At 39.1% G+C, this 23,223-nt stretch overlaps 1 protein-coding gene across 1 annotated transcript in view; it reads right to left on the reverse strand.

Annotated features, from left to right (window-relative positions):
* Nucleotides 1-23,223, reverse strand: part of LOC139463883 (multiple epidermal growth factor-like domains protein 6) — a 108,415-nt gene that overhangs the window by 62,764 nt on the left and 22,428 nt on the right. Inside the window, exons 2-3 of the mRNA XM_071245293.1 lie at nt 3,176-3,286; nt 2,817-2,927 (exon numbers count right to left, since the gene is read on the reverse strand). Coding sequence (XP_071101394.1) covers nt 2,817-2,927; nt 3,176-3,286 — 222 coding nt within the window. The remainder of the gene's footprint in view (nt 1-2,816; nt 2,928-3,175; nt 3,287-23,223) is intronic.

Genomic DNA, 23,223 nt, shown 5'->3' on the forward strand with positions numbered 1-23,223 from the left:
GCACTTTGCGAAGTAAGGCCCGTTTTATTTCAATATAGATGTTGATTATCAAGCAGACCGTCTTGACTGGGCAGCCGCGATTTTGTTTGAAGCAAATGTAAGTGATGTGAGAAGTGGAATCTGATTAGTCAATAGAAGGGAGATAAAAGAGACATAACTCGTAATAGCCACTAGTGGCGCTACGATCGAGCCTGGAAATTCAAGCGTAGTTCGGCAAGGGTGGAAAGTGGACTTTTAAAGTCAGTTTACTCCCTTGCCCTGGGAAGATGGTGGTGTCAGTGGTATTGGTTTGGGGTGCTCAAGTGTTTTCAAAAACGGAATCTGCTACACAGCTATATCACAAAAATATAACATCAGGTTACGTGTTGTGTCCACTCAGAGAAGAGACTTCGTTCGAAATATGTCTTTGTTCAACCAGCAGTGAATGGGTACCCGGTAGGGTACCATGGCAATTGCCCGTTAAGCTTCAGGATTATTATTGGACTTATTCATAACATCCACAGCACCGTCATACGAATATATACACATATACACCAGCTGATATTGCTGTGGTTGCTCATCAAAGTGAGATTCACATAAAGAAGCCATTTTGTACACACAATACCCTATCACAAGCGTGGAAAGGGTGTGTGAAGGCGGGGGGGGGGGTGCGTTGAGGACAAATTGTTCTTGCCTTAGGACCTGACAGATAGTTTTACACCATGTGGCACATCAGCTTCCAAAATCAGCAGCCATTCTGTCCGCACGATACCAATTTAATGGCCTCGCACGACAGACACGGGATACACCGATGTTTGATGCCATGAAGCTAAGAATGATATACACAGTGACCACTCATCGAATTAGCACCCAAACCCAGCAGCCATTATATCCACAGGAGGGTTATTGACACAAATGTATTCCTGAACATGAAGAAAACTATTCCAAATATCGATAACGTATCCTGCATGCCTCTCATTGGTCTCAGCATGTACTCCAGACCGTAGCCTGTTCACAGCATCTGTTACGACCGACCCTGCATGGCGCTGCTACCAGAGGGGATGAGCCTACATGTACGAGAGCGGACGCCATTGCACATAAAAACAAACATTGCCGGTTTACCTGTATACGCTCAATTAACTTTACATAAACCGTATGGTGTATTTGAGGAGGCTAGAATGTAAGCGTGAGCGCTTGATCAAGATCTAGATTTCCTGCGATAAGTCAAAAAGCGAATAAAAACATTTCTTTCCTGCGATAAGTCAAAAAGCGAATAAAAACATTTCTATAATCATAAAAAAATATCTACTAAATCAGAGTCCAGTGTACGATTCTGACTATATCATAAGTATGTGTTTATGAATCGAACAGTGATTATACAAGGTGTTCGCGGGAGGTTATATTAACGCTTAATGCAGTCATTACTGAGTGCACAGGGTGATCAACATAGAGTTTTACTTTTGTAGTCGTGGCCAAGCTATCTTTCTGTTGTATACATGTATTGACAGATGGTCAACTGGTCATGCGGCCTGTATATAGAAACGCTATTACTAAAAGGGAAATATTATTGCTGCTGACTGGTGATGGTAAAATACGCCAGTCTACTTGTTATACAGGGTAAGGTTCTGAACCATTTCATACTTTTACTGTTACGACTTTCAGTGAATGTCTGTTGGAAAATAAAATGAACTTAAAAATACACTGGTTCAAAGAAAAAACCACACCTTGACTTTTAGAATATTCTTATGAAAGGTTGAGAGTTATAATGTTTGACTTGAATGATTCATAAAGACATGCTTATGATATAGCCAGAATCGTAGAATTGAAAATGCTTTTAGCAGAGACTTATAACCATTATGGAAACAGTTTTATAGTTGAGAAGCGGAATTGGGTTTAACGTCGCGTCCTAGATTATTTCACTTATATAGCGACGTGCACGCATGTGGCTGCTTATACTAGTCCCGATTAATAGTGCGTGCCCACTTAGATACCATGCCGTAGTTTAACATGGATACCCCACTCAGACACCGACTCGAGCCAGTCCCTGCTCGAGCGCCAGGCAGGGTAACAACAACTACCATATTGTAATGTCACGGCAAGGGAATCGAACAAGCGACCTTCCGTTGAGGCGGGTTATAGTTGGCAAGAATTGAAAACTTGCTCAGAACACTTTAAGGAGAAATAGGACCGCCTCCGAGGCCTAGTGGCAGAGCATCCGCCCGGAGAAAGAAAGGTCCGGGGTTTGATCCCTGGCCGCGTCTTACAAAAAGACGTTAAAAGATGGTACTTGTCTGGCGCTCGGCATGAAGGGGCTAGGTCGGCTCGGAGTCAGTATACTGTGTCTGAGTGGGGTATTCCTGTTAAGCTGCGGCATGGTATCTTAGTGAGCTAGCAGTATAAATCACCACAAAACACATGCATGCACGTCGCTATATAAGTGCAATAATCTTGGACGCGACGTTAAACCAAATCTCACCTCACCTCACCTCACCTCACCTCACCTCACCTCACCTCATCTTAAAGAGACATATTCTCATGTGTGTCGTCCAACACGGTGTTTAATATAACATCTTTTATTTACTGGCTGTGATTGTGATGACGAATGTGCACTGTTCAACATGCAGCATATTAACAATCTGTCCATATGATAAAAGCAATCAGTGGGAAAAGAACATTAACTGACCAGTATTACGGTTAACGATTAAACTCTAACCTTTAAAAGCGCAATAAATATGAATTCAATTTTACATTATTGGATTTATCAAAAAAAATTAAATCAACAAAGGCGCTTTAGAATGTCTTGATATTGTTATTGTAACCTTCCGGTGATAACGTACCTTCGTCAGAGTTGTCTCCGCAGTCATTGACGGAGTTATTGAACTTGTCGCGAGGCAAACAGCGTCCATTGGCACATTGTAACTCCGTGTCTAAGTTACAGAATGGTCCCCCTGTTTGAAATGCGAATGAGACTTGTTGTTTGTATCTGTGATATATAATATCGGTTCCTCTCCAGGCGAATTCCACTCACAACGATCCAAAGATTTTCAAATATTTAGAATAGTCTCAAAATGAAAAAATATAATTAATTAATCTTACCATACATTTTGTGTTTAGCTATATTCGTATATAAAAGAAAAATATTTAATGCACTATTAAACACATATTTGCAAATTAATGGAAAGGAAATGATACAAACGTTCATCATAATTTCCGTCGCCGCAGTCATCAACGCCATTTTGAATACGCACTTCTGGGATACATCTTCCGTTAGGACATCGTGACTCCCCAACTGGACAAAATGACAACACTGAAAGAGAAAGAATGTCTGTCAAACAGTCAGTTTAACTGCTCTTGTAACTCTGCTATATACAGTATGATCCGTTGATCGCCAGTTTCATCATAATTGTTTAAGAAACCCAGCACCAGATGAATTCTGCATTCTAAAATATATAAAGCCATCTTTGACGGCAGATTAATAAGCGGAGTGATTGAAGCGCCATATCAATACCCATTTAGTGTGCGCCTGGTGCGAAAGCGATGAGAGATTTTGTTTTGTTTTTTGTTTAACCCCGCACTCAGCAAAAGTCCAGCTATATGACGGCCGTCTGTAAATAATCGTGTCTGGATCAGACAATCTAGTGATTGACATCATGAGCATCGATCCAAGCAATTGGGATACGATGACATGAAATAACTCAGTCAGCGTGCCCGACCACCCGAACCGGTTGTCGCCTCTTACGACAAGCTTAGTCACCTTTTACGGCAAGCATGGGTTGCTGAAGACCTATTCTACCCCGCATCTTCACGGAGAGGTACAACCACATTCCTAGGGTAACTCTTAGTATCTGAAAATGCTTAATATCTGATAGAAACAAGCAACAACATTCAAATTTAAATGAAGTCTCAATGAGATGGGAGATTTAGAACCTAGAATCTAGACATCATTTAGAGCTACAATAAGAGCTGGACGGAAGCCAACGTAATATGTTCAGGGACTGTGTGACAGGCTACCACCTTTCCTGTGTAAACAACATCCTAACCGTGAATTTGCAATCAGCCTGAATGTAAAATAGAAAAGAATTGTGACAGTTTCAAATAATAAATAATATGCAACATTCAGTAAGAAATCATAAATATTATTGCAAATATATATGACTCATGACATATTAACTATAGTAACAAGAAGCATTGGGTGTTCTTTAATTTCTTTTGGGTAGCATATTTTGTAATTGTCACAGATAGACAATCCGACTACATTGCCGCTATTTACTATGAGGAGTGACGTCCTTGTGTTGTGAGCGGCACGTTATGATCGAAATCCACATTGGCCTTGATTACGATCTTTTGTTTGTCAGCACCATAACCATGTTCGTGAGTTTCACCAAAGTGGTAAACGTCTGTGACTTGATGAATGTCGGGCTTTCCTCCCGCATCATGCTGTCACGCTCTGGATAAACTGAAATGCTGTTTAAAGCGACGCACACGACACAACTCACACCCCAATCAAAGGGTGATAGTGCCCTGACCGTCTGAGGCGCCGCAATTCGCAATGGGAGTTGCGTCCCTTAGTCGTGCCAGGATCCAGTGAACCTGAGTTCAAGGCCAATAACCGCCCTGATAATGATCTTTGGATTCGTCAGCCCCATGCCAATGTGGTGATCCTCTAAGACCCGAGACGCTGTTAGGGTCTCCACCCACATCAAGCTGACACGCCGCGAGGCTTACACGCTGGAATATTGCTAAAAGCGGCGTAAAACCAAACTCACTCAGTCAGTCACTGACACGCCGCGATACAAATGCATTACTGTTCAAAGTGGCATTAACTGCATCAAACTCACTTAATCACTCACTAACACACTAACTCACTCACCAAACAGGAAAATTCAGCAAGGAGAAAACATTATACTATATTTACATGCACGATTAAAGCGATTCTCCACCCATTCTATAACACCGTGTTCTCATGACGGCTGCGCACATTCTTCACAGACGCTTCAGCGCCGTCTGCCATTCACATGCACGGCAGCAGCCGGGCGACTGTGTGTTAACCTACTTACATCGTGTGGTATGTGGTAATTATATTCCCTTTGAAAACACACCACTACTATCGTCAACAATGGGCCTCAGAGTGAACTGCATGAGCGAGTTGGTTTTATCTACCATTCCCATTTGTGATTGTTGGGATATTTTTACGACTACACAATCCATGTTGTTTTTGATTGAAAAAGCTTCTTTATATAATAATAATAATGTGAATCCTTATAAAGAGCCATGTCACACCTCAAAGCATGCTCAAAATGCTGCGTTATAACCTCGGTGTGAACTCGATTTTCATTCTCAGCTCCGTGGGGATCATACAATACAAGTTGCCTGTGAAATGCTAGAACGTTAACGGTCACATCCTACCGGGTACCCATTCACTTTACCGGGTTCCCATTTAGTTAACCTCCCCGAACGTTTAATTAATAAAACGGAATTGATATCATGGTGGTTGAATCCAAAGAATATCAATTTCGGTAAACTACGGTTATAACGAACTCATTTGGACCACTAACTTTAGTTCTTTATAACCGAAGTTCGTTATAAGCATACATGTATATATAGCATCTATACAGCAAGTGCCCGCCACCAAAAAATAAGTTCGTCAGTTCGTTATTAGCGTGTTCGTTATAAACGTATTTTGCTTTCTTGGAATATTACTTAAAATAATAACTCCCTATATGAACACACATGTGCAATAACTTAAGGCTTTTACAATACAGGTCTTGACTATGGATCAGACTGGACGCCGCCATTTTGTTTGAAGCAAATGCACGTAATATGAAAGGTGGAATCTGATTGGTCAATTGGAGGGACATAACTACTAGCCACTGTTGGCGCTTCGATCGAGCCCAAAAGTTCCAGCCTAGTTCCGCAAGGGTGGAAACTGGACTTTTATAGTAAGTTAATTCCCTTGCCTCGGGAGGATGGTGGTTATAATGATGAAATAGTGATAAAAGCGGCGTAAAACACTCACTTACTTGTAAGCAGTTATGGAGTGATTGCTGCTGTCAGATGAAAGCGCGGAGTGAGACGGAGTGTTGTACTGCCGGGTTATCGCGCATGAATACAAGAAGAGTATGTCTTCTTCACGAACATGTGGTGTCCAGATATATACTACAGTTGATGTAAACCGTGTGTGTGTGTCACTGAGGTTGTCTTCATCCACCAGGGATGTCGGGATAGCTAAGTGGTTAAGCGTTAGCGTGTCATGTCGATGTCTAGTTCCGTGCCCCTAATAGGTACTATATGTGAAGACTATGGCTTGTGCCCCCAACGTGTTATTGAAAACATACTGCTAAAGACGGCGTAACACAATACTCACTCACTTTATCCACCATTCTGTCAACTGGTGGATTTCAGCTTTAAGTGAGTGAATGAGTTTTTAGCAATTACCAGCAATATAACTACGGGGGACACCAGAAAAGGGTTTCACACATTGTATACCTGTGGGATTCGAACCCGGGTCATCGGCGTGACGACCGAACGCTTTAACCACAAGGCTTCCCCTTTCAGTTTGAACTTAATAACTATGTTTACATTGACAAGAATATGTATGCTAGTTTATGTTCACTTGTCCAGCGCCATGGTTGTGGAACACAACGTACTTGTATATATAGTTTATGAAACCAATACCATTCTAGGTTATGAAAAAGCATCTCAAGTCAGCTCCGTTTCACTATGAAATAGGCAACCGGTAAAAAGTGAACGTTTTAAAGGAGAGAAATGTTTGGTGTAAAAAAGGCGAGATAGTTTTTTAAGGAACTTGGTGTTTCCGAAGTCGTTGTCATCAGCATCCTGGTTGTTTGGTTAATGAGCAGAACACTGTGTCAGTATGTTGTTAAGAAATACATGTACTATCTCATCCTATCGTTCCTCACACAAGACAAGATAAAAGCACTAATAGGACCGATGGCGGAATATAGTATTTGTGGGTTTCTTTTTTCTTTGCGATAATATCTATATCAATTACATGCTCCATAAACCATTTTCTTATGAAGCGTGTGTAATGCTGTTTGTCTAGACGACTGTTGGTATGGTCTTATGCTTGTAGGAATGTTACTGATACAAATATATGAAAGAATTAAAGACAGCAATCCTTAATGGGAATATATGTATGTACATACACACACACACACACACACACACACACACACACACACACACACACACACACACATACATACATACATTAATACATACATACATACATTAATACATACATATATTAATACATACATGCATACATACATACATACATGCATGCATGCATGCATGCATGCATGCATGCATGCATGCATGCATGCATGCATGCATGCATGCATACATACATACATACATACATACATACATACATACATACATACATACATACATACATACATACATACATACATTATTTATAAATATATATACATGTGATGTTTCAGGGTTTAAATCAGGACAACAATGCCCTATTTAATTGTAATATTTGTAAATAATGTACTTCATGATCATCAAATGGACGCAGCCACAGAAAGCCGAACCATCCCACTGGCATTGGAAGCTTAAACTTACAAACCTATGGATGTAGCAGGGGGTACATTGAGTACACAGGGCCAGGAGGCAAGGATACACTATATATCAGAGATTCCAGCAATGAATCCCTCGCCTCGCTACAGGAGTGCTGTAAGGGCGCTGAGGTGTGCTGTTTAATTGTTATCCCATACCGAGCGACGTTGTGTTTTCTACGGAAACAGATGCTACTAGTATCACAAACTGAGAAACTGTTTGAACCGATATGACCTTTGCAGTATAGAGACTCGTCTTCATTAATATTGAAGGTGTGGGAGAAAAATAAAGAAAATCATCGAGCGATACAAACGGTTAGAAGACCTGAAGAATCACGTGACTTGAATATGTCTCGATGGTATTAACAGGACAGCGGTGCTATACCTACATCTTGAAATTTATGTCTAGAAAAATCCCTTTCGCCCAAAAAAGCACAAAAACGTTAGACTCGTTTTATGAAATAGCAGCGCTTGGAAAGAGCCGTTGATGACTACCTTTAATATGGCGGAATTTTATTAGTACGACCAAATTTGATTGATTTTATATTGACAGGCGAAAATATTTTGGTGTAATAGTTACTAAGCGATATGTTGATCTTCCAGAAATTGATTTTGGTTCGTGCATTTGAGGTAGATGTAGTTGTAATCATAATTATGTGTGACATTTGAACCGTCTAATCATTAAGATATTGTTTTAACTTTTTCAACATTGTTTTGGACCTAACTACACGTTGTTTTTTGTCTCAACAATCATGAGGTGTTTTATTTTTTGTTTACGGATCCGCCGATCTTAATAATGTCGAAATAAATAAATTTCAAGTCTTACAGATTTTTTTTCATAACATTTAAAAATAAACACTCCAATTTTTTTCCCTGCCATATAAAGATGAACACGTGAGTGTTTAGATGCAGACATGAAGACTACTAGTCATACCTTTAGCTTCGCTGACTTTTTTTCTGTGTTAACTCTATAAAATGTTTAACGCTCTTGTCACATACCACAAAAAAACCAATGATATATCGACAATTTGAAAATCAAATATTTAATTAATTGCACTAACTTACAGTTTGAATCGTCTCACAGGTTTAACATTAGAATAAGCAGTATCGAATCTAGAGTGAGAGGGCTCATATTTAAAAAAAACAACTTTGGGTTTATCCAAAGAGGCTTGGAACGCAAATATTAGCGGCGTCAAGATATATGGTCACAACCAGAATCAGTGCTGTAGGAAAGGAAACGATGTAATGAGGACAACTCACCAAGTTCTATCGAGGACGAATTCAACAATGTTCACTGTAAATACCTCTATAAAACTATAAACATAACGCAAGCCAATATGTTTAGCTGCGCAATGAGACATAGAAAAACAATTCGAAGCCATACTTCTGGTGCTAACATGGCGATGTTAACAATAGATTGTCATGAATCTAGTTGGAGTTTTTTACACTTTTTTATGTTTTAATTTACTGTTATTATAGTTTGTTTCAATTTATAAAATACCGAACATGTTCCTAAAAGTTTTATAAACGTTATCATTTGTATGCAAACGAGTTAGGGTTAAAGTCAAGGACGTCAGAATTGTCGCTAAAACATCCGATACAGCTCTGATGGATTGTCAGCAACCATTTTCGATCGATATTTAAGCTATCGATGTAAAGGGCCTATTGTAGGTACCTTATTTGTGAGAAGGCCTAATTTAGGTACCTCGTTTTAACCAATCGGAATCAATCATTCTTCAATGTCATGGTAAAATTTGAAGTCCTGTATGTAAAATCTGGATTCCCTTTTTAAAAGTCGTAAATACAAAAAGACGAAATCAACATTCCAAATGTGTATATGTAAGTATATGTTTAGTAATTTCAGTTACATAGTGTACACATATATTGAAAGTAAAATAAAAATTAATGAGTACTTATTTAGAAGCTTGAACAACTAATAGTTTGGCCTTTTATGTGACTTAACAACAGAATGATACAGAATCTTAATTTGAATGTGTAAATACGAATCCAAGACAGTCAGAAGCACGTAGAGGGTATTGGCTTGCAAGTCCTGCTCTGACTGACGATGTGTGCAAGATAGTGATATCTGAAGCATTCGCGACCACCCAGGGTTAATGACAACCGGGCCTCCTACAACTCATGTTTCCATGCAATACGTAAAAGATTATTTTCTTTACAACTGACCTTATAAGTAACACATAGTGCAAAGCAGCGTAACTTGTTCATCTCCGATTTAAGTGATGTTTTAGTTCAACAGTGCAGTATCAATTTCGGTTTGTTTGGTTTGGGTGTTCTTGTCGAAAGCTGTAATAATCTTTCCAAACGCACGCTTGTCTTGGCATGGTGCTGATAATGTGTATCGTTTCTTTATTTTCTGGCGTTGGAAGTATTGCCTTTCAAAATGTCTTGGTATGAGAGACTGGGTTAGGGGACTGTTGGCGTCCTTAGCAAACTATATTCACCCCATTCAATAAAAACAATAAAACACTTTCGATAATCATAAGAAATCTCTAATTCGAATCCGATTATATCGACATGTGTTCATGAATCACTATCAAACAATTATTGTACAATGTGTTAGCTAAAATGGGAGCGTATCCAACACCACCGGTGGCACATGTCACAAAGACATGCAGAGGCAAGTCAATTGCTCACCAAGAAAAACATGGGAAAGAAAAATGGAATTGCTTCCTTCATCACTTTGGTCACTAATGCGTCACATTTGGAAATGCCCTCCAAATATCTCTCACAAAACAATTTGAAAGCTTCACTAGTGAATTGAATGCTGTTGCCTTAATCAGACTATTGAACAAACGTTGTATGACAATATTTGTCATCTTCTTAAAAAGAGCATGCTTGATTGTAAGTCAGGGGCGGTCGGATAGCCCAGTGGTTAAAGCGTTCGCTCGTCACGCCGAATACCCGGGTTCGATTCCCGACATGGGCACAATGTGTGAACCCCATTTCTGGTGTCCCCAGCCTTGATATTGCTGGAATATTGCTAAAAGCGGCGTAAAACCATACTCACTCACTCACTGATTGTAAGTCCAGACTTGTCCTATTGAGACACCAAAGGCTGGAATTGCTTCGAGTAATGCTCAACGTTAAAAGTCGTATATTGCTCTTTGAAATCCAAATTAAATCAAATCCAACATAAAACTCAGATTGAAATGTACATCAATCATTTGTTTGTTCTGTTTGTTGTTTAACGCCGCACTCAGCGATAGTCCAGCTATATGACGACGGTCTGTAAAAATTGAATCTGGGACAAACAATCCAGTGATTGGCGTCATAAACATCGATTCATGCAAGTCGGATACGTTGACATGCTTCTACTACGTCAGCGAGCCTGACCACCCGATCCCGAAAGTCGCCTCTTGCGGCAAGCAGAGTTGCCTTTCACGGCAAGCATGGGTTGCTGAAGACCTACACTTCCCCGGATCTTCACATCAATCAAGTAGTTTTTGAAAACCATAATTACACAGACAGTGTCTCATTGTGAAGTGGCTAATCACAATTTCCATACCTTGGCCTAATAATGGCCCAAGACAGCGGAGCAGGGCTATAGTCCCTGCAAAGAATATTTAACTGGGCCTTGACATACTGCTTTCCGCGGCAACATGGGGTATGACTCATCATCAATTGAAACTACTTTCAGACAGTGCGCATCGATGTCCATTGCATATGTTTGCATTCTAGTTCTTTTTCTATTACTCCATTTCCTGATAAACATCTTCAGGTATAGCTACATTGTGGAGAAATCAATTCATTGTTTTTCGTATTAATAAAGCTATCGTGGTGTATGACTTTACTGCTAGACTAACACTTTGTCAATGAAAACATTTCTTTAAAAAAAATTAAATTCTGCAAAAGAACCTTTCCTCTTCTGCTGTTTTCATGTGGAATCAAGAAAAACTAGACTTGGTTTAGTTTGATCTTGATTTGCCTAGGCTTTTGGAAAATAAAATATCTATATTTATAAATTCCGCAGTCATGGCGCAGGACTACTTTACAAGTTAATAACACTATGTAGAATTCTCAACCGAAACACTCAAGGGGATTCCAGAGGAAGAGCTTCTCAGCTCTATATTTACAACCCAAACTCATCGTCTCCATTCTACCATGACAAGTTAAGATGAAACGGTAGATTGTTTCAGGCAAAAGTAATTGGAATCAAATAAATTTATTGATAGCTAAAAATAAATAATAATCATTGTTAAATGTTTCGAACTATTGAGTGAGTGAGTTAATGCTTTACGTCACATCGGCAATATTTCAGCCATATCGTGACGATTTCGAACTATTGACAACAAAGTACTTTCAATGTAGATAATATGAGCTTAATTTGTCATTGTGGTCGGAAAAAACTCACACTTCAAATGTTCTTTTACTTTAAAAATGCTGTACATTTCTTCATTCATTGATCCCTGGGCATTTGTTACTAGATGTAGTGACCATGAATATAGTTAGAGAGCTTTCTCCGAATTTGTCAAAAATGACAGAAAATGCCATCTGAAATAAAACCCTTTCAACAGAAAGAAATGTCCCTTATATGATTCCGACAGAGCATGTGTTTCTGAATGACTATCGAATAGTGATATTCCCAGGTGATCGCGAGGTTGGCATATACTACCCAACCGGTGGCAACGTTCATAAACACAAACGAATGCAAGTCAACTGTTTACCTGGAAAACACATGGCAACATATTGTACAAGTTAAAATAGGAAAATAATTGCATCGAACATGATTTTTGTGGCACATTTTGAATTTCCCTCCACATGTCTAATTATAAGCTTTTTGAAAACTGCCATTTAACTGTTTGAAAGCTCAACTTAGGCCTTCAATGTTGTAACCTTGATCAAACAACTTTTGAGCAAGAGTCGCATGACTCTCTTTGAAATCATTGTAGAAAGAGCAAGCGCGATTCTACCTCAAAAGTTGTTAAATATAGACACCAAAGGTATGAAGGGAAATTTGACTATTGAAAAGTTGAAGCCATTCTTCTTGTCATAAAGTCTTGTCTTGTTGTTGCTTGGGATCTGTATGCATACAGAACAATAAAAAACAGCTGAGGCGGTCCTACTGGACTACTGTGTTCTATATTTTAGTTGGGTAAATTTGATAGTTATTTAACCATGTAAGATCATCGATGTAGCTGAAGCTTAAGTCAAACTTCTTGAGTAAATTTCCTTATTTCCTTGTTTTGACTTTTGACTCTGATTCAGGCGCTTAAAGAAACAGATCAGCAAGAACAGGAGCAGGATTGGTGCCCAAGACCATGCCTACTTTTTGCCTAAATGTCTTTCCCAAACAATGTACATAGGTGTTACTAATGAGGAAGTTGCATTTCACATATGCATGTGGGGAATTGAACCCGGGCCTTCGGTGTAACGAGGGAACCACTATCCACTGGGCTACCCCACCGACCCCGACGCACACGAGCGATAGAAAGCAGTTTGTAGAAGATGGCAAGTAACAGTAAAACAAGATTTTTGTGGATGACAAGTTCTATATTCTATTATGATGCGACGTTTCGGTACAGATCCTTATACCATTATCAAGCATTGACCTGTTGACCCACATGTTGTTTCTGTTAATCTTTATTAAATTGATAAAACCTTGTACGGTGCTTACTTCACTCTTGCTTGACAACGGCATAAGGATCTCTACCGAAACGTCGCATCGCAACAGAATAAAAAAGTTGTCATCCATAACATATCTTGTCTTTACAGTCGATGACTTAGTGTATGGTGAGGGTGTATAAAGTGTGTAGGTGTTACTGTGTTGTTTATGCGATTATATGCCGTTATTTACCATTATGCACTTTGGATCATGCCGTTTTTTACCTTTATGCACTTTGGATCATGCCGTTATTTACCATTATGCACTTTAGATCATGCCGTTATTTACCATCATGCACTTTGGCTCATGCCGTTATTTACCATTATGCACTTTGGATCATGCCGTTATTTACCATTATGAACTTTGGCTCATGCCGTTATTTACCATTATGCACTTTGGATCATGCCGTTTTTTACCTTTATGCAGTTTGGCTCATGCCGTTATTTACCATTATGAACTTTGGCTCATGCCGTTATTTACCATTATACACTTTGGATCATGCCATTATTTACCATTGTGCACTTTGGATCATGCCGTTATTTACCATTATGCACTTTGGATCATGCCGTTATTTACCATTATGCACTTTGAATCATGCCGTTATTTACCATTATGAACCTTGAATCATGCCATTATTTACCATTATGCACTTTGGATCATGCCGGTATTTACCATTATGCACTTTGGATCATGCCATTATTTACCATTATGAACTTTGGCTCATGCCGTTATTTACTAATATGCACTTTGGATCATGCCGTTATTTACCATTATGCACTTTGGCTCATGCCGTTATTTACCATTATGCACTTTGGATCATGCCGTATTTACCATTATGCACTTTGGATCATGCCGTTATTTACCATTATGCACTTTGGATCATGCCGTTTTTTACCTTTATGCACTTTGGCTCATGCCGTTATTTGCCATTATGAACTTTGGCTCATGCCGTTATTTACCATTATGCACTTTGGATCATGCCGTTATTTACCATTGTGCACTTTGGATCATGCCGTTATTTACCATTATGCACTTTGGATCATGCCGTTATTTACCATTATGCACTTTGAATCATGCCGGTATTTACCATTATGAACCTTGGCTCATGCCATTATTTACCATTATGCACTTTGGATCATGCCGTTATTTATCATTATGCACTTTGAATCATGCCGTTATTTACCATTATGAACTTTGGCTCATGCCATTATTTACCATTATGAACCTTGGCTCATGCCGTTATTTACTAATATGCACTTTGGATCATGCCGTTATTTACCATTAAGTTCTTTGGCTCATGCCGTTATTTACCATTATGCACTTTAGATCATGCCGTTATTTACCATTATGAACTTTGGTTCATGCCGTTATTTACTAATATGCACTTTGGCTCATGCCGTTTTTTACCATTATGAACATTGGCTCATGCCGTTATTTACCATTATGCACTTGGCTCATGTCGTTATTTACCTTTATGAACTTTGTTCCATGCATGAAATTGCGAGTGCCAAATGTGTAAAAAAGAAAATGCAAATGCAAATTAGAAACGATAACACGTGTGAAATACAATTTAACATGTGTTACGCAAGAAGGATTCTAATTAACAAAACGGATTATAATCTCACTCTGAAATGTTGCACATGTTGCATTACTGTGCTGGCGTTAATCTGTCGCCCTTGACATGAGATAACGTAAGCTTATTATTGCTTGGTTGGATGTCTACCAACATTATATAACACAGTAGCGCCAAGATGGAATAAACAAATTTATACACGGAAATGTACAGACAGAGCGCGTATATGATAGTATCGTAATGGGATAAAAGATATATACTTAACAAAAACGTTAGGGATCATGAATACTTGGGGGGGATAATGTTTATTAAATTGTGTGTTCAGTCTTCACAACAACAAAGCAGCCCCAAAATATTAATTATCCATTTTTCGTTCAGTATCTTAACAGATGCATGATGTGAAAGTAATTCAGCTGAGGTTATTCTATATATACCCTTGTTAATCCGGACACATGTTAACTGTGAACCCTAGCTTGGCCACTATGAAAGGATACAGAATGTTAAACTAAAAAAGGATACAGAATGGTAAACTATGAAAGGATACAGAATGGTAAACTATGAAAGAATAAGGAATGGTAAAATATCAAAAATACAAAATGGTAAACTATGAAAGAATAGAGAATGGTAAACTATGAAAGAATATAGAATGGTAAACCATGAAATAAAATATAGAAAGGTAAACTATATAAGAATGAAGAATGATAGACTATGAAAGAATATAAAATGGTAAACTATGAACGGACTAAGAATGGTAAACTATGAAAGGATAGAGAATGGTAAACTATCAAAGAATATAGAATGGTAAACTATGCAAGAATATAGAATGGTAAACTATTGAAGAATAAAGAATGGTAAACTATGAAAGAATAAAGAATGGTAAACTATGAAAGAATATAGAATGGTAAACTATTGAAGAATGAAGAATGGTAAACTATGAAAGGATAAAGAATGGAAAACTATGAAAGAACATAGAATGGTAAACTATTGAAGAATGAAGAATGGTAAACTATGAAAGGATAAAGAATGGTAAACTATGAAAGAATAAAGAATGGTAAACTATTGAAGAATGAAGAATGGTAAACTATGAAAGGATAAAGAATGGTAAACTATGAAAGAATAAAGAATGGTAAACTATTGGAGAATATATAATGGTAAACTATGAAAGAATATAGAATGGTAAACTATTGGAGAATATAGAATGGTAAACCATGAAAGAATAAAAAATGGTGAAGTATGAAAGGATAAAGAATCCTCCAAATTGCAAAGTAAACATACGCCAGGCTGCTATACTTATCAGTGGAAATGTTTAACTCTCATGTTAACCTATTAAAGGATATTGAATGTTAAACTATGAAATGATGACGAATCACATTTACAAGACACAGGATTCAACAGTTAATCTTCCCACTGAACATTCTCTGCGTGAGTTCCAATTCGTGGATACAAAGCATTTAATACTTTACTGATACGGCAAGAAGACTTTTTAAAATTAAAATTACCTTACACGAATACCGAATCCTCCGAGCAATGTCTACATGGTATATGCCAGCACACATGTTACATGTTATAACACATGAACTGTTATATTTAGCAGTGTGTGCGTCTCAAACTAGGCCAATGGCGGTTTAAACACTTCATCTGCACGTTTTTTCGTTCAGTTCGTGCTGATAAGGTATGCACACTGCACCCATCGCTAAACATAACCGCTCGGATTGCAACCAAGAGATGAAGACTCAGCTAGGATGTTTATCGCTAGCAAAATGGATATTTCTTTAAAAGCGCACTTTGCAATTTTTGTCATTACTGTAAGTAATATTCCTCATTGTTTTCACTTTATAAGTATCTGCACACATGCAGCTATCTTCGTAATTAATAATCGTGGTTCTGTTTCAAGGGGCGAGGACTACAAGTGCATGCCATAGAACAGGAAAAGTTAATTTAGCCAAAGGGTGTAAGCATAAACAGGACTTGATGTGTGGAACATTACCAAAATAGCAGTTTATAGGTATGAATATAGGTGTAAGTATGACCAGTAGCCCTCATAACGATTCGTTCACCCAATCGGATTTCCATTACACAGTGAGTGAGTGAGTGAGTTGGGTTTAACGCCGCTTTTAACAGTATTCCAGTTATATCACGGCGTGTCAGCTTAATGTGGGAGGAAAGCCCGAAGTGATGCAGGTCTTAGACGTTTACCACTTCGTTGAAACCCACGAGCACGGGTATGGTGCTGACAAACATAGAAACATAATCGGGGCGAACCGGGATTCGAACCCACAATTATAGGTTTCTGGCGTGCCTAAGGGACGCAACTCTGCACAGCGAATCGCGGCGCCTTAGACGACTGGGCCACCCGTGCCCCCCCATTACAGAGTAACACACGTAGTGCCATACATACAGAGCTCATATTGTGACAGTCGACGATAACGTCTTTATTTGGTTTGGTGATCAGGGTTACAACATTCAGCCCTCAACAATGCTTTCTTTTTTTATGGTAAACGTGTGGAGGACGTTTCCAAATTTGAAGCATCAGTGACGAAAATAATGTCCGATGCAATTCCCTACTTTGAATTGTACTTGTTCCCGTGCGTTTTCTGGTGAACACTGTACTTGCCTTTGCATGTGTTTTGGACGGGTGCCACCGGCGAGGCAGGATACGATCACATTTTCGCGAAGACCTGGTAAAATCACTATTTTATATTTATTGATAAATACATGCTCGTGGTTTAGTCGAAATTGTAAAATGGACGCTGCTTTTGGTGAAGATTTCTTATGATTATGGAAATGTTTTTGTCGCTTTAATTGTTTGGTGCAGCACAAACTCAAACATATGTTCCCATTTAAGCAACCTAGCAACGTATCTACCTTTAATCCGCTTGATAACAGCTTCGCTCGTTACTCTACGAAACGACTTCATTTAAAACCAAACTGATTTAGTGATCCTGTCAAAATTCAAGATTGCATTTGTAAGTATTTGACATTTTACCAGACAGATATCAAATATCAAGCATAATTATCAGTTTGATCTTTCAGGTACCCTTTCAACCAATCCATTGCATTACATTACTGTCTGTGTAATATTTACGGCTTAACAACTGCTGTCATTTACGTGTTTTCAATTTGGATAGCGGCCATCTTATGTTTTCATCCCATGCTAGACCTGGTGGAATGCATGCATAGGTGAAGGTCACACAGATGTACTCCTTCTTTCAACAAATCATTTCATGTGCCATTTCGTTATCAGCAAGCATAACTAAGTTATTTTCGCTGCTTTAAGTCTTTGAGTGATACTACAACAAGGAAGGAAGGCAGACTTCGTTCAGATCATTTTAGTCACTTCCGGTGGTACGCGACTCTTCATTTCAATATGATGGTTCTTTACAGTAGACAAATAATCAAGATCGTCTGTAAACAAACATTTGTATTTCATATTTGTAATAATAATCTGCCACAAATCTTAATATTCATTACAGCTGACGCCCCATCCATAATAAATCAAATAACTTAAATGGAGCATGTAAGACATTCCTAATTCACAGGAACAACAACGTCATTTAACACTTTGGGGTAATACAATAAAAATTTGAAACCATGGTTTTGTTATGGTGAAATTGTGTACAATGCTTAACCTAAGGGTTAAAACGTCAGAGTCGCTAAAGACCGAGGTTCGATTTCCCAAATAAATGTACCCTCCCGTGCTGGAATATTGCTAAAAGCATAAAAACATATCATTTGACCCCTAAATATTCTTTTCTCCAGACTGACTATTTATGATATATATAAGTACATGTATATTGCGCGGTATCCTTTCTTATTGTCTACACTGCTATCAACAAAATTACAGGTTCAGTGTTTGTTGCTGCTAAAGCTTCATCCTTTTAGTGGGTAGTAAGTTACCCAATGCGTTGAGCTTAAATAGAAATAAAGTAGAATAGGATATGTAGTACATTTACAGGAGGTAAGGCGGTATTACTATGTCACCTGTTATACCACCACGGAGGATTGTGAGCGAAATGTAGAAAATTAAATGGATGCCTTTAACTCATCTTCTTAAAGTGTGGGCAGGGATGGACCACTCGTCTATTGCGCGCAGTGTGGAGTTGCGTCTATTGGTTACTGTGTAGAGTTGCGTCTATTGCTCGCTGTGTAGAGTTGCGTCTTTTGCTCGCTGTGTGGAGTTGCGTCTATTGCGCGCAGTGTAGAGTTGCGTCTACTAGTTGCTGTGTAGAGTTGCATCTATTGCGCTGTGTAGAGTTGCGTCTATTGCTCGCTGTGTAGAGTTGCGGCTATTGCGCTGTTTAGAGTTGCGTCTTTTGCTCGCAGTGTAGAGCTGCGGCTATTGCGCGCAGTGTAGAGTTGCGTCTACTGGTTGCTGTGTAGAGTTGCGTCTGTTGCTTGCTGTGTAGAGTTGCGTCTATAGCGCGCAGTGTAGAGTTGCGTCTATTGCACTGTGTAGAGTTGCGTCTATTGCTCGCAGTGTAGAGTTGCGGATATTGCGCGCAGTGTAGAGTTGCGTCTACTGGTTGCTGTGTAGAGTTGCGTCTGTTGCTCGCTGTGTAGAGTTGCGTCTATAGCGCGCAGTGTAGAGTTGCGTCTATTGCTTGCTATGTAGAGTTGCGTGTATTTGTTGCTGTGTAGAGATGCGTCTATTGCTCGCTGTGTAGGGTTGCGTCTATTGCGCGCAGTGTAAAGTTGCGTCTATTGCGCTGTGTAGAGTTGCGTCTATTGCGCGCAGTGTTTGAGTTGCGTCTACTGGTTGCTGTGTAGAGTTGCGTCTGTTGCTCGCTGTGTAGAGTTGCGTCTATTGCGCTGTGTATGGTTGCGTCTATTGCTCGCTGTGAAGAGTTGCGTCTATTGCTTGCTGTGTAGAGTTGCGTGTATTTGTTGCTGTGTAGAGTTGCTTCTATTGCGCGCAGTGTAGAGTTGCGTCTATTGCGCGCAGTGTAGAGTTGCGTCTATTGGTTGCTGTGTAGAGTTGCGTCTTTTGCGCTGTGTAGAGTTGCGTCTATTGCGCTGTGTAGAGTTGCGTCTATTGCTCGCTGTGTAGAGTTGCGTCCTTCAGGCGTACCAGAAACCTATGGTCGTGGATTCCAATCCCTGATTCGCTCTGATTACGTTAATAAACTTGTCAGGACCATTCCCGCTGTCATCGGTTTCACCGAGGTGTTAAACGTCTAAGACGTGCCTCACTTCACGCTCTTCTAATGGTCCCATTGTTAAAAAATGGCACTCCTTGTTACCCTGCCTTTATAAGGATAAAACAAGGCCTGGCCATTGTCGGCTCGGAGTCAGTATACAGTGGCTGCGTGGGGTATTCATGTAAACTGCGGCATGGTATCTCAGCGGGCTAGCACTATAAAACCAGCATTAACCCAGACAAGTACACGTAGCCACACACAGAGAGAAACACATAGACACAGACAACGAATCAACATGTTCAGGCCTAACCATGGAATACCAATGGCATGCCAAATGGGGATTATCATCAAATATCACGGACCATAAAAGCTACACATGCTATGACCCAAAGACCGTTTCCCTGTACACAGAGATGAACATCCTAATGCATGTCTGACCGCAGTCGCTACTTTACGATAATATTTAGTAATGCGACACCCATCTTTGGCAGAGGGGGAGAGGCGGCAGTGCACAAACCTGGCGAAGCTATAAGTCACGGTAGGATGATAGATCGGCAGGTAAGGTATGCCCGCGCAGATCCCATCAGAAGGCTTTCCACACAACTTCCTCTGACAGACACGTGGGTATTTACTTAACCGGGGAGCAATTATATGGCATTATCGTATCCCTTTCATTGTGCTGAAATAGGAAACGTGTTGGACGGTTTGGTAATTGGTATCATGCGCATTTATGTCTAAAATCAAGAGCTCGCATTATTTTCATGTCGCATTAAATTCCTGTTTTACAGTATTCAGCAGGTGACCTGTATGAGACGAGGTAGGATATAGACAGTACCACTAGCTAAGACACTAGGTACACTAGCTAAGACAATCGGGGAAAGAAGAACAAGGGAATGGATAAACGCACATCGAGAGAGTGAGTGAGTGAGTTGAGTTTAACGCCACATCATTCCAGATATAACACTGCGTGTGAGCTTAATGTGAGAGGAAAGCCCGACATGATACATGTCTCAGGCGTTTATTGCTTTGGTGAAACCGATGAGCACGGCTATGGTACAGAAAGACCTAGGGTCATATTCGGGTCGCACAGGGATTTGAACCCATGATCATAGGTTTCTGGTGTGCCCAAGGGAGGCAACTGTTCACAGAATCCACAAAACGAACATGGAGCATAGACACACGGAAGCATGTCTCTACGGTAAGATGGGATGCTGACTCCTAAATTAGGCACTGGGAAAGAAAGTAACAAATTTAGTTCTCAAATCATGGGACCCAGCTGTTAACGATATAGTGGAAGTACTTACATTTGATGTGTATCCTTGGCTATTTCCACTGCTTACATTTGGTATGTATCCGTGGCTATGTATTTCTATGTAACCTATTAAATATTTCAACACTGCAGATGTATTCGAAGAACATGTTCCTTGAAGTAATAAGAAGAAAATCGTTACTCGAAAAAATTATGACCTGCCAATTTGTAGTGATTAGACGACATTGGCGAAATCACATGTATTATCTTTCATAATTTTTTACATATTTCAAATATTTGACTCAACACGCAATGCACTATTACAGATAATATTCTCTTGAAGCACTAAAAAATAACAAATATTTCCCTACAAGCACTAAATATAACACATATTTGACTCTACATGCACTAAATATAACACATATTTGACTCTACATGCACTAAATATAACACATATTTGACTCTACATGCACTGTACTGTTCAATATAGTACACTGTACTGTTCCTATCTCTACACGCAACGCAATGTTAACAATATTTGTCTCTACACGCACTGTATTTTGACAGTGGGTGGGTAAGTATGGTTTTACGCCGCTTTGAGCAATATTTCAGCAATATCAGAACTGCACTGAACTACTATACATATCTGTCTCTACACGCACTGTATTATTACAAATGTTTCACTCTACACGCACTTTACTAGTACAATTTCTCTTCTACACACTCATTGTAATATTACAAATATTTGTCTCTACAAGCACCATAATATTACAAATATCTGCCTCTTCACTCACTGAACTATCACAAAAAGAATTCTCTACAAGAACTGTAATATTACAAATATCTGTCTCTACAAGAACTGTAACATTACAAATATGTGTCTCAACACGCACCGTAATACTACAAATATTTTTGAATTCTCTACATGCACTTTACTATCAGGAATAATTGCTCCTACACTCACTGTAATATTACACATATTTGTCTCAACACGCATCGTAATATAAAAAAATCTCTCTCTCTACACGCACTGTACTATCAGAAATAGTTGCTTCTACACTCACGGTAATATTACATATATTTGTCTTAACACGCACCGTAATATTAAAAAAATATCTCGCTACACGCATTGTAATATTTCAAAATTATGTCACTACACGCACAGTCCTATTACAAATAGTCGTCACGACACTACCGTAATATGACTAATATTTGTATCTACACGCACTGTATCATTACAGTGAGTGAGTGAGTATGGTTTTACGCCGCTTAGCAATATTCCAGCAATATCACGACAGGGGACACCATAACTGGGCTTCACACATTGTACTCATGTGGGGAATCGAATTGCGGTCTAGGGCATGAAGGGCGAACGCTTTGACGACTAGGCCACTGATATTTTTCTCAACACGTACTGTAACATAACACATATTTGTTTCTACATGCATTGTATCATAATTGATTATTTTTTTCCAGAAGCAGTGTAATATGACACATATTTGTGTCTACACGCACTGTAATATGACACATATTTGTGTCTACACGCACTGTAATATGACACATATTTGTGACTACACGCACTGTAATATGACACATATTTGTGTCTACACGCACTGTAATATGACACATATTTGTGTCTACACGCACTGTAATATAACACAAATGTGTGTCTACACGTACTGTAATATGACATATATGTGTGTCTACACGCACTGTAATATGACACATATTTGTGTCTACACGCACTGTAATATGACACACATTTGTGTCTACACGCACTGTAATATGACACATATTTGTGTCTACACGTACTGTAATATGACACATATTTGTGTCTACACGCACTGTAATGTGACACATATTTGTGTCTACACGACTGTAATATGACACATATTTGTGTCTACACGCACTGTAATATGACACATATTTGTGTCTACACGACTGTAATATGACACATATTTGTGTCTACACGCACTGTAATATTACATATATTTGTGTCAACACGCACTGTAATATGACACATATTTGTGTCTACACGCACTGTAATATGACTTATATTTGTGTCTACACGC

Source organism: Haliotis cracherodii, unplaced genomic scaffold, assembly GCF_022045235.1.
Source record: "Haliotis cracherodii isolate W230 unplaced genomic scaffold, xgHalCrac1.p SCAF_16, whole genome shotgun sequence".
Classification (NCBI taxonomy): Eukaryota; Metazoa; Mollusca; class Gastropoda; order Lepetellida; family Haliotidae; genus Haliotis; species Haliotis cracherodii.